This window comes from Rhinatrema bivittatum, chromosome 2 (genome assembly GCF_901001135.1).
Source record: "Rhinatrema bivittatum chromosome 2, aRhiBiv1.1, whole genome shotgun sequence".
NCBI classification, from domain to species: domain Eukaryota; kingdom Metazoa; phylum Chordata; class Amphibia; order Gymnophiona; family Rhinatrematidae; genus Rhinatrema; species Rhinatrema bivittatum.
The window spans coordinates 130,171,508-130,193,786 of NC_042616.1; the positions used below are offsets into that span (position 1 = coordinate 130,171,508).

The window sequence follows — 22,279 nt, forward strand, 5'->3', positions numbered from 1 at the left end:
CCAACTCAATTGGAATCCACCTGTGGTAAATTGAATTGATTGGACATGATTTGGAAAGGCACACAGCTGTCTATATAAGGCCAAACAGTTCACAGTGCATGTCAGAGCAAAATCAAAGACATGAAGTCAAAGGAAATGTCAGTAATCCTCGGCAAAGGATTGTGTCAAGGCACAGATCTCGGAAAGGTACAAAAAAAAATTGCTGCAGCACTGAATATCCCGAAGAACATAGTAGCCTTCATCATTCTTAAATGGAAGAAGTTCGGAACCACCAGGACTCTTCCTAGAGCTGGCCATCCACCCAAACTGAGCAATCGGGGGAGAAGGGACTTGGCCAGGGAGGTGACCAAGAACAAAATGGTTACTCTGACAGAACTCCAGACTTCCACTGTGGAGATGGGAGTACCTTCCCAGAAGGACATCCATTTCTGCAGCACTCCACCAATCAGGCCTTTATGGTAGAGTGGCCAGATGGAAGCCACACTTCAGTAAAAGGCTCATGAAAACCCACTTTGATTTGAAACAAAAGGCACTTAAAGGACTCTCAGAGAATGAGAAACCAGATTCTCTGGTCTGATGAAACCTAGACTGAACTCTTTGGCCTGAATAGCAAGTGTCATGTCTGGAGGAAACCAGGCACCGCTCACAGTCTAGCAAATACCATCCATATGGTGTAACATGGTAGTGGCACATCATGCTGTGGGGATATTTTTCAGCTGCAGGAACAGGGAGTCTTAGTCAGGATCAAAGGAAACATGAACAGAGAAAAGTAGAGAGAGCCTTGATGAAAACCTGCTCCAGAGCACTCTGGACCTCAGACTGAGGCGACAATTCAATTTCCAACAGGACAACGACCCTAAGCACACAGCTAAGACAACACAGGAACGGCTTCGGCAAAAGTCTGTGAATGTCTTCAAGTGGCCTAGCCAGAACCAGGACTTGAACTAGATTGAACATCTCTGGAGAGATTTGAAAATAGCTGTGCATCGATACTCCCCATCCAACCTGATAGAGCTTGACAGGATATGCAGAGAAAGGGAGACAATCCCTAAATCCAGGTGTGTCAAGATTGCAGTGTCATACTCAATTTTTATTTAACAGCTTTTCTTTATCGATATTAGAAGGCACATCATATCTGTTTACATCTGAACAAAAGGTGGAAGATACAACGAACAGGGAGAGGGGAGGGGGAACAACAAGAGTAACAAGTTGCAGCAAAGGTGTTGCAACTGGGAGGCGGCTCTGTAAGTGAGCCTGAAAAGTAGAACTAGAGGGTTAACATATTAACATGGAACTTAGAACGGTGTAAGGTTATCTGTAAGGAGAGGGGGGTGACGGTGACGGTGGCAGTGGTTACAAGGGCTAGTCAGGGAATGCCTGCTGGAAAAGCCAAGTCTTTAGCATTTTCTTGAATTTAAAGGGGCAGGACTCTAGGCGGAGGTTTGTAGGTAGGGCATTCCAGTGAGTGGGGCCAGCAATTGATAGGGTGCGGTCCCTTGTTGATGTGAGGCGGGCATTCTTGAGGGGTGGGATGTGTAGGGTACCTTTACGGTTTGTTCTGGTTGGGCGGGAGGAGTGTGTGAAGCAGAAGGGTTCGCTGAGCCAGGAGGAGCTGCTTTTGTGGATGTATTTGTGTATGATGGTGAGGGTCTTGAATAGGATGCGTGATGGGATAGGGAGCCAGTGGAGGTCCTTTTAGGATGGGGGTTATGTGGTCTGATTTGCATGCGTTCATGATAATTCTGGCGGTGGCGTCCTGTAACATTTGGAGAGGTTTGATAGTGGAGTAGGGGAGGCCTAGATACAATGAGTTGCAGTAGTCCAGTTTGGATGCTAAGGTGGCTTGGATGACTGTTCTGAGATCGTGGGTATGGAGTAGGGGTTTGAGCTTTTTTATGACGTTGAGCTTATAGAAGCCTTCTTTTAGGACAGAATTGATGTGTTGTTTTAGGTTTAGGTATGGATCAATTAGGACATCTAGGTTTCTTACTGGAGGCCGTGAGGGGAAGATACTGGCAGCAGGGTCGTTGGGGTATGAGAGCTTGTGAGTTTGGTGGTTGTGGATGAGGAGGAGTTCAGTTTTTGAGGAATTAAAGGCAAGGTGTAAGTTGGTGAGAAGGGAATTGATGGATGCGAGACATTTCTCCCAGAATTTTAGCGTGGTGGATAAGGATTCTTGTATTGGTATGATGATTTGAAAATCATCTGCATAGATGTAAAACTTGAGGCCAAGTTTGGATAATAGCTGACAGAGGGGCAGGAGGTAAATGTTAAATAGGGTGGAGGAGAGGGAGGAGCCTTGGGGGACTCCTTGGGTGAGGGGGAAATGTGTGGATTCAGAGTTGCCTAGTTTGACAGAGAAATGTCTGTTAGCCAAGTAGGATTTGAACCAGAGGAGAGCTGCGCTAGAGATGACAATGTCAGTTAGGCGGGAGATGAGAAGGTTGTGGCTTATCGTGTCAAAGGCTGCAGATATGTCAAGGAAGGCAATGATGAAGCTGTGACCTTGGTCAAGGCCCATGAGGAGGGCGTCAGTGAGGGAGAGTAGTAGAGTTTTGGTGCTCAGGTTTTTACGAAAGCCAAATTGAAAGGGGTGAAGGATGCGGTTGTCTTCAAGGTAGTCCATAAGTTGGGAGTTCACCACCTTTTCCATAATTTTGGCGATGAGGGAGAGATTTGAAATGGGACGGTAGTTTACTGGATCTTTGGGGTTTTACAACAGTGTGATTTAAGGAGTGGAGAGGGAGCAGTTAGATGTCTGCTGGGGGTTTGGCAATGGTGATGGGAATGGTTAGGAGGGTTTTAGTGGGGATGGTATCAGAGGGGTGTGAGGTGGGTTTGATTTTTTTGAGAATAGACTTGAGTTCCTTGGAGGATGTGAGATCAAATACTCAAGAATATTTGAGGCTGTAATTGCTGCAAAAGGTGCTTCAAAGTGAATACTTATGTAAACGTAATATTTCAATTATTTTTAATTTGCACAAATTTCTACAAACCTGATTTCACTTTGTCTTTATGGGGTAGTGTGTGTAGACTGAGGAGTGAAAAAAATAGCAAAATGTGGAAAAAGAAAGGGACTGAATACTTTCTGAATGCACTATACATATGACTTTATGATATAGAAGTCTATTTTACAATATAATCTTCTCTGTAAATAAAATATTAAAGTGTTTGATTAGTCACAAATGTTTTGGCAACCTGACAACTGAAAAAGGCTGAAATACAAGTCATGCAATTGGACTCTGCAATGGCTTTTGTATTCTTACATAAGAATATAAGAAATTGCCATACTGGGTCAGACCAAGGGTCCATCAAGCCCAGTTTCCTGTTTTCCAATAGTGGCCAATCCAGGCTACAAGTAGCTGGCAAGTACCCAGCACTAAGTGGATCCCATGATACTGATGCCAGAAATGGTAGTGGCCATTCCCTAAGTCAACTTGATTAATAGCAATTAATGGACTTCTCCTCCAAGAACTTATCCAAACCTTTTTTAAACCCAGCTACACTAACTGCACTAACCACATCCTCTGGCAACAAATTCCAGAGCTTAACTGTGCATTGAGTGGAAAATAATTTTCTCCAATTAGTTTTAAATGTGCTACTTGCTAACTTCATGGAGGGCCGCAAGTCCTTCTATTATCTGAAAGAGTAAATAACCAATTCACATTTACCTGTTCTAGACCTCTCATGGTTTTAAAGACCTCTATCATATTCCCCCCTCAGCTGTCTTTTCTCCAAGCTGAGCAGCCCTCCTTAGCCTTTCCTCATAGGGTAACTGTTCCATCCCCTTTATCATTTTGCTCACCCTTTTTGAATGTAGGCAATGTAGCCAGGTCCTCCTATGCCTCTGTCTCTTATTGCAAAGATGGAGTAGAACAGTGTTCATCATTTATTATTACAAACTGCATGGGAAGGTCCTACAAGGCTGGTATGGGAATCCAGAGATTGGACTAGGTGATGCCTCACATTGGGGCCGATGCAATACAGTGTGCTCAGCCAAGCGCACTGTATAACCCACACTCCGATGTGGGTTAAATAGGCGCTAATCCACCCCCTAATGCAATAGGGGATTAGCACCTATTTAACCCGCATCAGACGCGGAGTGAATGCAATAGCGCTCATCGCATGCAAATGTACATGAATGAGGCTATTACTCATTCACTCCACATGAAAAAAAAAAAAAAGGTGTGCATCTCAGATATTAATGCCTGCCTGGAGTAGGCATTAATAGCTGAGTGCAGGTAAAAGAAGTACAGAAAAGCAGAAAAAACTGCTTTTCTGTACTTTTTTTTTTTTTTTTTAACTTAAAAAAACCCCCAAACCTCGGCAGACGGCTGGTTATGAAAACCAAAGCTGAGTTTACCGGTGTCGGTCTTCATAACTGGCAGCCGCAACCCCCTATTTTGGGTATAGCATGGCACTCCCCTTTTCAGCGCCCCTTTTCCGTACTTTTCATTGCATCGGCCCCATTCTATTTACATCCCTAATAAGGACTTCTGCTGCACACAATGCTGAGTTTGACAGCTCAAAATTAGCTTTTCAAAATAAAAGAAAGCTAAAATTATCATTCTAATTTAACAATTTGCAGTGGGAAAGAAATGGTGACTTCCGAGGCAGATGCTTCCTGTTCTTAACATCCTGCTGGGTTAAGGGCTCCTGGCCTACTCTCCCATCCACGATGCCTCATCTCATCTAATTGCCAGGAAATGTCCTCTATAAGACCATTACTTCCCAATTGCAAGAGTACCAGGATGATTAAATGTGATGCCAAGCAGTCAATTTGTTAAAACACAATATGAAGTTAATGAATCAGGGTATTTTTTAGGGAATTAACTACTCATAATGTTGAAGGCCAACATATTTCATATTATAACAAAACTCCTTTCTATATGAAGTATTTATTGGCATCTAATGTCCTGTCTTTGGGCACAATATACCTTAGCCCTCGGAAGTTACTGATCAAAGAGGACCAAAACCATCATTACTTACCTAATGTCTCTTTATTTTCAGAAGGCTTAATTTGGTTCAAATCACTAACAAATGTACAATCGCTGCCTTCAATTGTGTGTTTATCAGCTGTACCTAAAATGGAAATACAATAAGTGGAAAGTGTGAATCTATCTTAATTCTTAGCTAAAATGCAATTTTCATCCCATTAATTAAACAGAGTCATGGTGTCAATCGGGCCTGAGTTAGGGATCTTAGTGAGAGGGTAATTTTCAAAGCCATTTCTGTAGGTAAAAAACAGTGCTTTGCCCTCAGAAATGTCCTTTTACAAAAGTGCTCGCCTAATATGCAGGTAACTTACATGTCTATGGCCTGTGTACACATAAGGTGTTTCCAGAAGCAGGGCTGGGGGTGCAATTTCAACGTATGCAGACTTTTGCATTTTCCAAAGTATGAATGCTATTTTTTTTCCAATAAATTCTGTACACAAATTGCAAAGGTGTAATTATGTGTGAGTGGTTTTGTTGGGATAATTTTCAGAGAGAAAATATGTACATGCATTTAGCTAACTTTAAATTTATGCAGGCTGGTACAAAATTGTTACCCGAATGCATATATTTATATTTCTCAGATTCACTGATTCAGAGGCTTACAGTATGGAAAATTAGGTTTCCTACCTGCTAATTTTCTTTCCTTGAGTCTTACCAGACCAGTCCAGCATGCATGAATTTTGCTTCCCTACTAGCAGATGGAGATAGAGAAGATTTTGATTCGTTGATGTCACCCCTTATAGGGCTCAGTGAAACCTGCAGCACTTTAGTATATTTGTATCAAAGCAATAAACACATTAATCCTACCCCTCTATGAGCAGGGAAGTTACAACATGGACCTTTAATCCAACTATGCCCTTTAACTCATAAAACCTGAAATAACTGGAAGAGAACATGTGGATAAAATCAGGTGGAATCCTGGACTGGTCTGATAAGACTCAAGGAAAGAAAATTAGCAGGTAAGAAACCTAATTTTTCCTTCCTTATCTCACCAGACTAGTCCAGAATGCATGGGATACATCCAAGCTTCTCCTAAACAGGGAGGGAGCTAGACAAGCCTGCCCTCAGGACCCTAACCCCCCTAACCTGCACATCCAACTGGTAATGTTTGGAGAAAGTATGCAAAGATGCCCAAGTGCCAAAAGACAAATCTCCACTGGTGAAACAGACTGCCGCTCTGTCCAGGAAGCTACCTGACGTCTTGTGGAATGGGCACATAGCCCTTCAGGAACCAACAGGTCCTTTGAAATGTAAGCTAAACTTATAACCTCTTTAATCCATCTAGCAATAGATGCTTTAGAGGCCGCATTTCCTCTCTTCTGACCACCAAAAAGTACAATCAAGTGATGTAACCTTCCGAAAGAATTTGTCTCCTTCAAACATCTGAACAAAGTTCTTCTCACATCCAGGCAATGCAAACTCAAACTCTCCTGAAGAATCACATCTCTTTTTTTTTTGTGTATATAATCTTTATTAACAGCAGTAACACAGCTAACCTTGCCCACATTCAGGCAGAAAAGGGAAAACAATATTCAGAAACCAATACAATAGCATACATTGTATACACCCCCCAACAGATGGTCCGTGTACAACGATAGACTCCAAACAGATGGAACTGAATTTCATGGATGCAAAACTAGACATACAGAGTGGGAGAACATAAACACATACTTGCACCACCCTGCTAGATAATGCCCGAATGGGTGTAACAACCGGTACATACTGCACATTTTACCCCGGCAGGGAAACCCCAACAGGCGTATATTATATCTCTAGGATTCAAGCATGCAAGCAGGTTTTTCCGCCCGTCAAGGGGAATCCCCCCCTGATTTGTGTCCCCTCCTACCCTCCCCCCCCCCCAAAACCCCCAACCCTCCCACCCCCCCAACTGGTATTGCGAAGTGCCCGTTATCTTAATAACCATCATACTGAACCTGAACAATAGAAATAACAAGGTTTAACAGGTCTGACATTTATTTATTTATTTAACACTTTTTTATACCGACCTTCATAGTAAATAAACCATATCGGATCGGTTTACATAAAACAAGGGTATAACAGAAGCAATAAATAAAAGTAATTAACAAGAGAAGAGAATAAGATAAAGTTACATTTAACAAGGAGTAAAAACTTGGGAAGCTTAAAAGCTGGAAGGAAGTTAAATGCCAAAAAATAATTAAAGAAGCATAGTCCAAAAGGAATTTGGATTAAAGCAAGATGCTTTAATCAGTAAGTGCCAGAGTTCTTCGTTTGAATGGTTGTCAGACTTTAATCTTCTACGTCCAAGTGTGGATAAAGAAGACTAAGGGTTGTCTGGAGGATCATCGAAGGCTTGGAGGAATAGCCACGTCTTAAGTTTTTTTCTGAATGTAATGAGACAGGGTTCTAGTCGGAGGCTTGAAGGAATGTTGTTCCAAATAGATGGACCTGCTATTGAAAAAGCTCGGTCTTTGGTCGAGGAAAGGCGTGAGGCTTTAGTTGGGGGGTAGTTCAAAGTACCTTTATGATTATCTCTAATTGGCCTATTGGAGGAATGAAGTTTGAAGGGTATTTCAAGGCTGAGATGGAGTTGGTGATGGATGGATTTATGTATTAGGGTAATTGCTTTGTAAAGGATTCTGAAATTTACAGGTAGCCAATGTAGGTTTCTGAGGATGGGTGAGATGTGATTTCCGCGGCTGGTGTTGGTCAGTAATCTCGCTGCAGCATTTTGAATCATCTGAAGCGGTTTAATGGTCGATTTGGGTAGGCCAAGGAGGAGGGCACTGCAATAGTCAATCTTGGAGAATAACAACGCCTGGAGTACTGTTCTGAAATCTTTGAAAAAAAGAAGTGGCTTGAGTCGTTTCAGAACCTGGAGTCTGTAAAAACAGTCTTTGGATGTAGTATTAACCATTTTCTTAAGGTTTAGTCTATTATCGAGAATTACTCCTAGATCTCTCACCTGCTTATGAGTGATGAATGTGTTGTGAGGGAATGGTATGGGAATATTTTCTTCATTTGCTGAGATGAGGAGGAGCTCCGTCTTTGAAGAGTTAAAGACCAGATTTAATCTATTGAGGAGGTTAGTGATAGATATAAGGCAGTTATTCCAGTGGGAAAGTGCTTTTGAAATAGATTCTGTAATAGGAATAAGAATCTGTACATCGTCTGCATACAGATAATGAATTAAATTAAGGTCAGATAGCAATTGGCAAAGGGGTAGGAGGTAAATATTAAAAAGGGTTGGGGAAAGGGAAGATCCTTGTGGAACTCCTAAATTGGATTTTGTTAATGGCGATTCTTTGTTGTTGATTTTAACTTTGAAGGATCTATTGTGGAGGAAAGATTTGAACCAACTATGGGCAGATCCTGAGATACCAATGTCTGTTAGGCGATCCAGAAGAATGGAGTGGTTGACGGTGTCAAACGCCGCAGAGATGTCTAACAGGATTAATAAGAAGGAGTAGCCTTTGTCAAGACCCATTATAATATGATCTGTAAGTGAGATAAGGAGGGTTTCTGTGCTGCGTGCTTTGCGGAAGCCATATTGTGAGGGGTGTAGGATATTTTGATCTTCCAGGTATTCTGAAAGCTGGGTGTTTACCAGCTTTTCTGTTATTTTGGCTAAAAATGGCAAATTAGAGATGGGTCTGAAATTGTTAGGTACATTAGGGTCAAGATTGTGTTTCTTGAGAAGGGGTTTGAGTGATGCAGTTTTTAGGCTGTCAGGGTAACTTCCTTGGGTTAAAAAGCAATTTATGATACTTGTTAAAGGTTTTGCGATCGTATTTGGAATGAGAAGCAGGAGATTTTAAGGAATATTATCTGCAGGATGGCTAGATGGTTTTTGTCTTTTTAGAAGGGATTCAATCTCTTTAACAGAAATTGATTCGAAGCTTTCAAGTTTGGCTCCCTTGCTTGATTGAGGATTCTTGTCTGAGGTAAGAGGTAGAGTATTTGGAGGAAGAAGGGCGAGCGTATTCAGGATCTTTTGTTGAAAGAATAAAGCAAGTTCATTAGCCTTAGATAGAGCTTGTTCGTCAGGGATGGGTGGAGGAGTTGATTTTGTGATTTGAGTGACGTATGCAAATAGGGCTTGGGCATCGTATTGAAAATGATGAATTTTGTTGGCATAAAATTCTCTTTTTGTTAGTAGAATAGAGGTCCTATAATGATGTAGAAAGCCTTTGTATTTAGACAAGGTAGTTGAGTTGGGTGTTTTTCGCCAAATATTTTCTCTGTGGCGTAGCTCCTGTTTCATCTGTTTTAGTTTAGGGGTAAACCAGGGTTGATTCCCTTTTTTTGTAGGATTGATTGTTTTAGAGACTGTTGGACACCATTTGTTAGCAACTGTTTCAGTGATCTTGTGCCAGGAAGTTAGGGCTGAGTCAGGATTCGAAAGGTCTAGATTCGTGAGTTCCTTAGACAGCTGATCACTGAGTATTTCCGATGGGCAAGGTTTTCTGAATTGAATAGTAGAAAGGAGATGAGAGGTGTGAGTCTGTTTAGCTATGGAAAAGGAGGATTCTATCAAGAAATGGTCTGACCAGGGGATTGGTGTGCAAGATGGTACTGAAGTGCAGGAGAAATTAGAATTGATGAAAATTAAGTCCAGAGTGTGTCCTGCTTTATGCGTAGGACTATTAATGATCTGCGTGAATCCCATAGCACTGAGGGAGGTGAGGAGCGCTTCGCAGTTTGAGGAGCGAGGTATAACATCAGTGTGAAGATTGAAGTCGCCTAAGATCATAGATGGGAGGTCTAAATTGATATGTTTCACTATGGATTCTATGAGTGATGAAGGGTCCGTTTCTAAAACTCCGGGAGGAGCGTAGACTAGTAGAATTTGTAGTTGTTTTGATTTGACTAGTCCCAATTCTAATTTAGAGTCAGACTTGATGGTATGAGTGGATAGTTTGAGTTCTTTTTTGGTGGCTAAGAGAAGGCCACCTCCTCTTTTTTTGTGTCTGTAGAAGGAGAAGAAGTCATAGCTATGAATAGGAAGTTGATTGATTAGAGCAGTATCAGTATCTTTTAGCCAGGTTTCTGTAATAGCACAGATATCTGGATTTGAATCCTGGAGATAATCGTTGAGGATGTGTGTTTTTTTTGTTAAGGATTGAGCGTTAAGGATTGAGCTCCCGAATGATTGTAAAACAAAAGACAGGACTTTACTGGTCTGTACTCATAGGAGCATGACTATTCAGTTAAACCAGGTAGGCCGCCTAGTAACAGATACCCAGTTTGTAAGGTGAAATCCCAATGCGTATGGTGATATCCAAATTCGGTCAAGCTGAGACGAAAAGAAAAACGGACATGAAAACCGAAAGAGATGCTGGAAGGGATGACCCTCCGTCCGCTCACAAGCAGAGGTCCAGTAGTCAGGCATCCTTAGGCTTGCTGGGAAGAAGGTTAGTGGTGTCTGCTGGAAGTAGGGCAATATAGTCCAACCATAAAGTCCAAGTACCAGCATATTGCTTGACAGACTTTTGTTTTGCCGTCAATAATTCCATGTGCAAGAGCCCGAGGATTTTGGTTCTCCAAATGTGTACAAATTGTGGTTTCTGTTCTGTCCATTGAGCCAGGATAGTAGCTTTAGCTATAAGAGAGAATTTGTCGAGTAGACAAAGTTGGCGAATGGTGAGTTCAGCTCCTGCCAAGCCTATCACACCCAAAAGCCACAGTGCTGGGTCTAAGGGGATTGTCCGGCCCCACATCTTCTTCGCCAAACCCTGTAGAGACCTCCACAACTCCTGCACCACAGTACATGACCAGACCCCATGGTAGAAATCGGGGGTATGGTAGCTGCAACGCATGCATTGGCGGTCAGAAGTAAGTCCCATATGGAAGACCTGAAGCTGGGAGTAGTACGCCTGATGTAAAATCTTATACAGCTTCTCCCGCAAGGGTACATTTTCGACTAGAGCAGGAATTTTCTGAAAGCAGCTTTTTATGTCCCTTGCCGTTACTTCCATGGGAAGCAAGCGGTTCCACTTAAACGCTACACTATGCAGGACGGAGAGACCAGCTGATTGCCGCAGAGCCAAATAATATTGGGAACACTTCTGCCTTTTGCCGTCCTCTCCCGAAAGGAAAACACCCAGTTTCTGACAGAGAGCAAAGGAGGGATTGGCCTGAAGTTCCTCCATTAGAAAATGTCTCTGTTGTAGGTAACCATAGAAACCGACCGTTGGGAGGTGATATCTATCTTGCAGTTCCTGAAAGCTAAAAAGCTGAGGTGGGCTAGTGTTCTCCTGAATAAGTTGGAACATATATTTCACACCTTTGTCAGCCCATACTTTAAATAAGGGTTGCGTCATTCCGGGAGAGAATTTTGAGTATCCTCGTATAGGCAGGTATGCCGTAGATGACATTTGCAAAGAGAATATGCGACAAACGAGACGCCACATCTGGCGAAAGGGACGGACGACAACACTACTAGCAATGTAATTAGGCAGAGAGCAATCGTCAAGATGTAGTACTGCCCCTGGCGCAAACGGTGCCAACCAGTGATGGTATAAATCCATAGGAGAGTGAAACGCTGTACCAAGGGTCCAATCCCGTACGTGTTGAAGGAGGCTGGCTTGGTTATAACGTTCAAGATCAGGACAGTTAAGTCCGCCTTCCAGTTTAGACAGCATTAAAGTCTTTAAGGGGATTCGAGCTCGTTTGCCACTCCACAAGAATCGGCTAATCCCCTTGTTGATTTCCAAAATATCCGCTTTTTTGAGCCATACGGGAAGCATGTGAAACAAGTACAACCACCTAGAAATCTCCATCATTTGTAGCAACAGGATTTTCCCTGATACAGAGAGCGGTAGAGCCCTCCACAAGTCCAGACGTTGGAGCATTTTCCGCTTGAGAGGAGTGATATTTAAGTCATAAAGGTGACAAGGCTTAGCCGGTACATAAACCCCTAAGTATTTAAGAGCTGATTGGACCCATCGCAACGGAAAGCTACCAGGCCAATTTAACTGCAGGGTACCAAGGACATCAAGAGCCTCAGACTTATCAACGTTGATTTTGAGCCCTGCAAACCGCCCAAACTCAATTTGGATTTTTAATACCAATGGTAAGGAAACCACAGGGTTTGTCAGAAAGACAAGCATGTCGTCTGCAAAGGCTGCAACCTTAAATTGGCCTTGCTTGTACATAAACCCTTGAATAGACGGGGATTCTACTAGCTTTCGCAACAGTGGGTCCAAAGCCAAAATATACAGAACCGGAGATAGGGGGCAGCCCTGGCGGACTCCCCTCCTAATAGGAACTGCCTGTGAGAGCATATCATTGGCCCTGATATAGGAGACTGGATTTAAATACAAGATAGAAATAGCCTGAATAAAGGTGGGGGGAAACCCAAAACGGTGCATTACGGAGAACATATATTCCCACGACACTCGGTCAAAGGCTTTTTCCGAGTCAAAGCCTACTACCAGGGATTCAGTGTGGGAGCTATGAGCTGCTTCAATCGCAGAAATTAACCTAATAACATGAGCCCCAGCGTTCCTGCCGCTAACAAACCCTGCCTGATTGCTGGATATTATCTGGGGTAAGATGGTATTCATGCGCAGAGCAAGTATTCTTGCATAGAGCTTAAGATCGCAGTTTAGTAAGGATATGGGACGAAAGGAGGCAGCTTGTAAGGGGTCTTTCCCAGGTTTGGGTAACACCACTATGTGGGCATCAGTAAAATGAGTAGGAAATTGGCGCTGCTCCCAAGCACAATTAAAGAAAGCAGTCAGAGGGCCTAAGAGACAGGGACCCAAAATCTTATAATATTCTGTCGTTAAACCATCGGGACCTGGGGATTTACGAGTTTTACTGGTTTTTATAACGCCGTTAAGCTCCCCCGCCGTAATAGGGCGACTAAGAAGGGATCGTTGTTCTGCGGACACCTGTGGTAAATGTAGGCTCTGAAAAAACTCCTCTTCCTCCGCCAGCCCTCCCAGTCTATCTTCCTTATACAGAGTTTCGTAAAATTGGCGCAAAACTTCACAGATTTCCGGACTTTTTGTAACCAACTGACCCCCTGACGTTTTAAGGCCACCGATAAAGGGTTTTTTTTCTGCGGATAGCAACTAATCGAGCCAACAGTTTCCCAGATTTTCCCCCATATCTGAAAAAATGATGCTCAGAAAATTTTAAAGATCTCTGGGCTCTTAAATGCAAATGGCTATTCACGGCCGCCAAGCATGCCCTGTAAGATTCTCTGTGCTGAGGGGAGGGAGAGTCCGCCAACGCCTTCTTCGCTAGGGAAAGCTGAACTTCAAGTCTGAGAATATCTGCATTTAACTGTTTCCTCTGAGCAATGGAATAGGCGATGATATCCCCTCTGAGAACTACTTTACTGGTCTCCCAGAATAGTACTGGGTCCTCCCTATGGGGGTGATTATTCTCCACATACTCTTCCCATTTTTGCCGTAAATACTGATGGAAGTGTTTGTCCTCATTCAGATTCCCAGGAAACCTCCAAATTCTCGGTGGTTTACCAAGATCCGAGAGCCAAAACTCCACCCATATCGGCGCGTGGTCCGCCACTACGATTTCCCCAATCTCTGCTCCTTCCACCCTGGCAAACAGGGACTCTGAAATGAGAATGTAATCAATCCGAGACAGGGTGCAGTGGGCCTTAGATACGTGAGTATACTCCCTCAGATCAGGATGTAGTACGCGCCATATATCCAAAAGGCCTAATTGCTTGCAAAAGGTGGGAACCCTTATGTCAGAGGCAAAATTATAACTGGGAGGCAGGCGTGATTTATCTAACTCAGGGTCAGAGATACCATTGAAATCCCCAGCAAGAAACAATTCCCCTTGTATATTAGTGAAAAGCAGATTAACGATACAAGTGACAAAAGAAGGGTCTGGACGATTTGGGGCATATATATTACAGATAGTAATATATTGCCCAGCCAAATAGCCAGTAAGAATGAGGTATCGGCCCGCATCATCCTTAAATTCGCTAGTAAGGGTGAAGGGCGTATTCTTATGTATTAAAACCGCTACGCCCCCCTTCTTCCCCTGGGCAGCAGAATAGTAACAAGCTGTGGCCCATTCCCTGCATAGCTTCGCGCTTTCTACTGCGTTCTGATGGGTTTCCTGAATGCAGGCTATATTGACCTTCAGGCGTTGTAAGTGTTGGAATACTTTTTTCCTCTTGATTGGGGACCCCAACCCATTTACATTCCAAGAAATTAGACGGTATTTATTCCCCATCTAGCTATGAGGCAGTAAACATTGCCAAGTCAAGGGGTCACAGAAAAGAAAAGGGAGAGCAGGCCCCCAGCCTAGCCTACTCTCAAGCTTGTACACCAGCATCCAGAACAAAAAAATCATCCCAGCAAGCTCACCCTCCAAGTACATACCAGACACATACATCAGACATATAAAGGCAGCAATACCAGCACTATCCCTCCCTTCCCCTCCCCCCAAAACAGCAAACCAAACCCCAACAAACCCAGACTCAACGAGTCATGTAAGGAGATCATTTAAATGTGAACAGAGGGCACAGAGCTCTCACCCACCACCATTGTAATTTGACATGAAAAGAAGGACTTCCAATCCTGCCAGAGATCTTATTTAAGAAGGAAGTCTAGGGCCCCCTTCGCCGCTTCTGCCGACTCATAAGTAGTCCATTTCCCTCCATGATTTATGCGGAGTTTCGCTGGAAATTGTACGGTGAAGCGAATATCCTTTTCAATAAGCTGACTACAAATAGAGCTGTAGGCTCTCCGCATGGCCGCCACCTTTACTGAATAATCTGGAGCCAAACGAATTTCCTTCCCTTGAAAAAGCAGTGCCCCCTGCTTCCGGGCTGCCTGCAGAATAAGGTGCTTGTGGTGAAAATTAAGAACCTTGGCAATCACGGTGCGCGGACGGTTTTGGTCTTGTCCTTTAGCGTCAATTCTATGAACTCTCTCAAATTCCAGTGTATCCGTTAGATCAGGTAGGCCTAGAACGTCCGGCAGCCATTTTAACAGCGTGGGCCGCAAAAGCAGATCTTCCACTGTTTCCGGGAGCCCTATAAACCGGATATTCGATCTTCTTGCCCGGTTTTCCAGGTCTTCCATCTTCTCTTCGTGGTCCTGTAAGGCTTTTTCCATGCTAGACACCTTCCCCTGCAAAGCGGTTACCTCATCTTCGAGGGTCGAGGTCCGCTCCTCCACCTGGGAGAGTCGAGGTGCATAGTCCGTAAAGGCTTCCTGCAACGAAGTAAGTTGCGCCGAGATCCCAGCTAATTTTGCATCCAACACTGCACCGACAACCTCTTTTATTTCGGCCGTGGTCGGAGGGAGGGAAGGCGCTGCCGGCTGTTTTAAATGCGCCGTTGCCTCCGGTGACGCGGCCGCCATTTTGGGCTCCGGCCCTCTCGATTTTTCTTTGTCCCGTTTAGCCACTTTCGGAGGCATCACAGATGGCGATTTGGACATAAAATTTGTTATCGACATATGCTCCGCACTCATACAGGAGAAAACAGCGATTCAGCAGGATTTTAGCAGGCTAATGGAGGTGGGTAAGAGATGCGCCGCCCGGAGCGAGGAAGTCTGCGACCGACCTCACTCACCACATCACGTGATCCCCCCACATCTCTTTAACATTGGAAGTTCCACTGACTGGTTAAAGTGAGATCATTTTTGGCAAAAAAGAAAGAACCATTCAGATGGAAACTCTTCCTTCAGTAATCTTAAGTTAGGGATCTCTACAGGACAGAGGCTGTAACTCTAAAATATGCCATGCCAAACAGATAGCCACAAGAAAACGCTGCCTTCAGTGTTAGATCTGTAATGGATTATTTCCTAATTGGTTCAAATGGAGCCTCACACAATGACTGGATAACCAAATTAAGATCCCACAGAGGAAAATCTCTCTGGAGTGGTGGACAAAGATGTTTCGCCCCTCTCAGTAAATCAAGAAACATCTGGATGAGCTGCTAAAGATAAATCTTGAAATTTCCCCCTGTAACAGAGTATGATCACGACTTGAACCTTCAGAGAATTTAAAGCCACCACAGAATCTTGGGCCAGTTTGGAACTATCAGAACAATCTGCTCCCAATGCCTAGCTTCTGAATGACAACTTATAATAGGCTAAGGGGGAAATACAAAGAAGAACCTGAGTCGGCCACTGAATCGTCAGCATATCTAGTCCTGCTAAACTTGATTCCCTTCTTCCACTGAAGAATTTGGCTGCCTTGGAGTTCTTCCATGTGGCCATAAGATCCCAAACTCTATATCCCCTCTTGAGGGCTATCAAGTTGAAGGCATATCTTACAGTTCCTATTCTGGATCCAGGTTTGATGACAGATAATCCGCCTGAATATTTTCTATCCCTGCTACGTGCAAAACTGAAAGATGATTCTCACTCATTTGAACAGAAGCCCTGCTTCCAATGCCATTGGATGACTTTTCACAATATTACAAATACCATTATCTTGGAAAAGGTCATTACAAGCACAGCCAAGCCAAAGGGCAATGCTCAAAACTGATAATGATCCCCGAGTACCGAGAAACTAATGTACATCGGATGGGAAGGTCAAATCAGAATATGGAGATAAGCCTTGGACAGGTCCAAGGACGTTTGAAACTCTACTATTCTGTCACATTTATGGAGTGAAGAGTTTCCATTAGAAAATGTGAAACATTTAAGGTCTTGTTTACACATTTCAGTTCCAGGATGGGCCTGAACATGCCTTCCCTTTTTTGCAACCTCAAGATTAATGGAATATCTACTTCGGTCCCTTCCCTCTCATGGCACTGCAACCACTAGGGGTTCTATCTCCAGCCTTTCCATGGAGCCACATGGATCCAAAATGGCTGGTTGGGTCATGGTGGCTAAAGTGCAAGCAGGAAACTCCTACTTCACAGCAACAGCTCTGACACATTCAGTGCTTGCAGAACAGTTCCCCCTCCCTTCTCTGCACATACACAGCAATAGCCACTAGACCCAGAACTGATAAGTACAAGTGGCACATGCCACAACAGCCACTGCACTTCCCACACTTGGCCATCGCTGACATTGCTCCCCCTTCTCAAAGTAAGCTTATTCATTGTCACACGGTGCTGGACCTGGCCTGTTACAGATCCATACACTCACCACTGTGGACTCTCAATCACCCTGTCATGCTGAGACACCCCCCCCCCCTTTTTTTTAAACCAACTTTATTGGTAGAGAGGCCTAACAAGGCAAGCAGAGGAGGAAAGGGAAGCAGGGGGAGGCTGAAAAACTGAAGACGAGCAGGACAGGGCTGAATAATCTTCAATCCTAGAATATTACCAATGGTCTCCTTAAAAACCCACTGATCCAGCTGCCTCAACCAGAGAATGATTAGACCCAAGTCTGTCACTCCAGGAGATCCTCAGTCTCCCCAATTCCTCTTTGCCAGGCCAAAATCGGACTCCAGAAGTATAGATATGCTAACTTACCATCTGCTGGAGGAAGAGAATACTAGTGGGTTGAGGTCAGCATGGGATTGTACATAGGGTGACATCAGCAACCTATTTGTTCTCTGCCTCCATCTGCTAGTAGAGGAGCATGACCCACTTATCTGGACTGGTCTAGCAGGATGACAAGGAAGAAAACCTTTGAGTCTAGAGTCCCACTGTGCTTTTTGCAGAAGATTTTCCAAGCAAAATTCTTCATGAATGTGCAAGATATTAAATCCTTTGGCAAAAAAAAAAAAAAAAAAAAGTGTACAAATAAATTGGCTAAATTAAATACCATCACCCCAAAGAGTCAACCAGTAAAACTATACTGGGGTAAGTATTATAAACAAATCATTCAAATATATTTTACAATCTACTTACAATATTTCCAAATGCAGAAATTACTTACCTGATAATTTCGTTTTCCTTAGTGTAGACAGATGGTCTCAGGACCAATGGGCTATGTGCTCCCCTGCTAGCAGATGGAGACCGAGTCAGATTTCAAAGCTGACGTCACCCTAGGTATACCCCTGCAGTGACCTCAGCCATTCAGTATTCTCTTCTAAAGCCATTGTGGACTAAGCATTGAGAAACTCAATTAAGACTTGATTAAAACTTGATTTAAAAACTTGATTTAAAAAATTGGAGGCCGGAGACCAGATCCGCACTCAGACATAAGCGCTGAATCCCGGTCAACTCATAGAAAGCCCGATCCCGGGATCAGGAGATGGCTTACCTGTAGTCCCTTGGGGACAAGGTTCATGTGCGCTCCCTTGGCACTATTCGTGGGCAGCCGTGGGCGGGATGCTGAGTCCATCTGTATACAGGAAAGAAAACACAATTATCAGGTAAGTAATTTCTCCATTTCCTAGCGTGTAGCCAGATGGACTCAGGACCAATGGGATACATAAAAGCTACTCCCGAACGGGGCAGAAGGTTTCCTGTGGTCCCATTAGCACTGCCCTTGCAAAGGTTGTATCCTTTCGGGCTTGGACGTCCAAGCAGTAGAACCTGGAGGTGTGCAAGGAAGACCACGTCACTGCTCACCTGGGCCCTAGTGGAGTGAGCTTTCATCTGAAGGGGTAGAAGCTTCCCTGCCTCCTCATAGGCTCCCATGATCACTTCCTTGATCCAGCAGACTATGGTAGCTCGTGAAGCTGCTTCGCCTTGTTTCTTTCTGCCGTGAAGGATAAACAGGCGGTCCCATCTTGCGCACAGATTCTATATGTTCTAGGTACTGTACCAACAGTCTGCCGACGTTTTAAGTGGCGTAGGAGACAGTAGTCTTCTGAGTCTTTGCATATATCTAGGGACGATAAGAAAATGGACTGGTTCAGGTGGAACTCCAAGATTACCTTTGGTAAAAAGGAAGGGATGGTGCGCAGCTGCAACAGTCCTGGAGTCAGCCGGAGGAACAGCTCCCGACATGACAGAGCCTGTAGTTCAGAGATGTGACGAGCAGGACATAATGCCACTTAGTTAGTAGGTGTAGGGACAGATCTTGCAGTAGCCGGAACAAAGTCCCTGCCAGGAAGTCCAATACAAGGTTGAGGTTCCAAACGGGTCAAGTCCGGATGCATAGCTAAGCGGACTCCATTCACCTCACCTCTGAAACAGGAGAGAGCCGCAAACTGAACCTTCAAGGAGTTGAGGGACAGCCCTTTGTTCTGATCGTCTGTAGGAATTCCAGTATCATGCAGATCTTGGTTGTCCGAGGGGGCACCCCACTTTTATCACACCAGGCCTCAAAAACTCTCCAGACCCTCACGTACGCTAGGGACGTCGAGAATTTCCGCACGCGGAGCAAGGTGGCAATTATGCCCGCTGAGTATCCACGCTTCTTCAGGTGAGCCCTCTCAAGGGCCAGACCGTAAGACAAAATCAAGTTGAGTCCTTGTGGAGGATCGGACCTTGTTGGAGGATGTCCTTGTGCAGGAGTAGGTGTAGGGGGCTCTGCACCAGAAGCCTCTGCAAGTCCGCATACCATGGGTGTCTGGGCCAGTCCGGGGCCACCAGGAGGACTAGCCCTCTGAGTCGTTCAATCTTGCGGATGACCTTGTCTAACAGAGGCCACGGAGGGAAGGTGTACAGTAGGCCTTCCTCTGGCCAGATCTGAACCAGGATGTCGATTCCTTGGGAGTGCTGATCTCTTCTGCGACTGAAGAATCAGGGAACCTTTGTAATGAGAGATGTAGCCAACAGATCAATGGATGGAAGGCCCCAATGATCTACTAAGAGCTGGAAGGCTCTGGCCAACAATGTCCATTCTCCTGGATCCAGACTCTCGCTGCTGAGGAAGTCTGTCCTGACGTCGTCTTGTCCCACTATGTGGGAGGCTGAAATCCCTTGCAGATTTAGCTCCGCCCATTCCATAAGGGGGTGTCTATCTCCAGAGACATTTGGAGGCTTTTGGTTCCTCCCTGGCGGTTAATATAAGGTACCGTCAAGCAGTCCGACATCATGCGGACTGCTTGACCCCGGAGACTGTGGCTGAAGTGTAGGCACGCCAATCTGACCGCTCTGGCCTCTACGCGGTTTATGTTCCAGAGCACCTCTTTCTTGGTCCATCGGCCCTGTGTTGTCAGTTCTTGACAGTGGGCTCCCCACCCTCGGAGGCTTGCGTCCGTTGTGAGGATTAGCCAGTTCGATGGGACAGGCTTACCTCTCTGCTTAGGTTCACTTCCTGTAGCCACCATTGGAGCCAAAAATGTACTTCCATTGGTAGGTGGAGGCAAATCGAGAAGTCTTGAGATAGTGAGTTCCAATGTGACAGTAGGGAGTGTTGTAGTGGTCTCATGTGTGCCCTCGCCCACGACACTACTTCCAGGGTTGACGCCATCAGGCCGAGAACCTGGAGACAGCTCCACACCCTGAGGCGTACTGTGTTCTTCAATCGGCACACTTATCCTCGAGGGAGGGAGGAAGACTTTGTCTTGTTTGGTGTTGAGCCAGACTCCCAGGTACTCCAAGGACTGGGAGGGCTTGAAACTGCTCTTGTTCATGTTCACGACCCAACTGAGTCCCTGGAGTACGAACATGATCCTGCTGGTCGCCTGGAGACTCTCTTCTGACGACTTCGCCTGGATCAGCCAGTCGTCTAAGTAAGGGTGTACCAGGACACCTTCTTTCCTTAGTGCCGCCACTACAACCACCATGATTTTGGGAAAGTTTGGGGGGGGGGGGGGGGTTGCAGGTGCCAGGCCAAAAGACAACGCCCGGAACTGATAATGGCAGTCGAGTACTACAAAGCACAGAAAATGCTGGTTGTCTTGATGGATTGGGATGTGAACGTAGGCCTCTGAGAGGTCCAGGGATGTTAAGAACTCTCTCAGCTGAACGGCCATTATGACGGAGTGAAGAGTTTCCATGCGGAAGTGGGTTATCCACAGATGACAGTTGAAGCTCTTGAGGTCCAGGATGGGGCGAAATGATCCCTCCCTTCTTGAGTACAATGAAGTAGATGGAATAATACCCCGTATTTTCCTGAGATGTGGGCACTGGGGTTATAGCCCTCAAACTGAGGAGCCTTACTAGAATGGATTCCACTGCCAGTCTCTTGTGCTGTGAGTGGCAAGGCGACATCATGAATGTGTCCTGAGGGATGCTGCAAAATTTTAGGGCGTATCCTTTTTGTATGACATCCAGAACCCAATTGTCCAATGTGATCTTGACCCACCTCTGATAGAAGAGATTCCTTATCTCCTCGTCCCGTGGATGGGTCTGCCCAGCTTCATTGCACAGTTCGGACCAAACCAGAGCCCAAGCCAGTTCCTCTTTTTAGCTGTCAGTTCCGAAAGGGCTGAGACCTTCCCAAAGATCGAGATGTCTGGAACGGTGGGTTTCTGTAGGGTTGAAAGCACTGGAGCCCCTAGTCCAACCCCTCCTGGGTGAGGGGCCATGTGACCTCTTCTTCCTATCTTCTGTTAGCCGAGGCACCGGATATTCTCCCCGCTTACTGGCAAGCTTTTCCAACTCGCTTCCGAATAGAAGGGATCCCTTAAAGGACATCTTTGTGAGGTTTGCTTTAGAGGTTGTGCCACTGACCAATTTCACAGCCATAGCTGTCTTCTGGCTGCCACCACTGAGGCTACTCCGCTGGCCAAGGTGCGCACTAGGTCAGAGCTTGTATCTGCTAGGAAGGCTGTGGTGGGTTCCATCACCTCTCTCTCTCTCGAGAGAGAGAAGCCGAGGAACAGGCCATCAGGGCACAACAGGAGGCGATCTGTAGTGTCATTGTTGTCGCATCAAAAGTTTGCTTAATGATGGACTCCAACCTCCTGTTGTGTACATCCATCAAGGCCGCTCCTCGCTCTACTGGGATAGTTGTCCACTTCGAGACTGCGCGGAACAGGGCGTCCACTTTCGGGAAGCACAGGCATTCCTTGACCGCTGGATCCAGGGCCTCCAAGGCTCGACCTCCTTTAAAACTGGCTTCTGGGGTGTCCCACTCCAGGCCAATCAACTCCTGGATGGCTTCCAGCACTGGGAAATAGTAAGAGGATTTCCACAGACACACTAAGTTGGGGTTCCTTTTTGGTTCCGACATACAGTCCACGCCAGACACTCCCAAAGTCTTCAGGGTCTGGGAGACTAGGGCTGGCAATTCATCTCTGTGGAAGAACCTTAACATGGTTCAGTAAGACTCCAGGCCCAGCAGTATTTCTCTGTCCTCTAATGAGTCTGTATCCCCATCGCCTTCCATGGTGTCAGGGTCCTTGTCCGGGATGCCCTTGGTGAGATGAGGCATGTCCCGAGGTATGCTGATAGGACTGGGGGGACGAAGCCCTTCCAGCTGGGGCTCTGACCGGGCAGGGGCAGCAGCTGACTGCACCTGAACAAAGGCTTGAAGGCCCTGAAAGAATTCCAGCCAAGAAAAGTT

At 45.2% G+C, this 22,279-nt stretch overlaps 1 protein-coding gene across 1 annotated transcript in view; it reads right to left on the reverse strand.

Moving 5' to 3' along the window:
- MTPAP (mitochondrial poly(A) polymerase) overlaps nt 1-22,279 on the reverse strand; it is a 124,161-nt gene that overhangs the window by 22,771 nt on the left and 79,111 nt on the right. Inside the window, exon 7 of the mRNA XM_029588622.1 lies at nt 4,990-5,082. Coding sequence (XP_029444482.1) covers nt 4,990-5,082 — 93 coding nt within the window. The remainder of the gene's footprint in view (nt 1-4,989; nt 5,083-22,279) is intronic.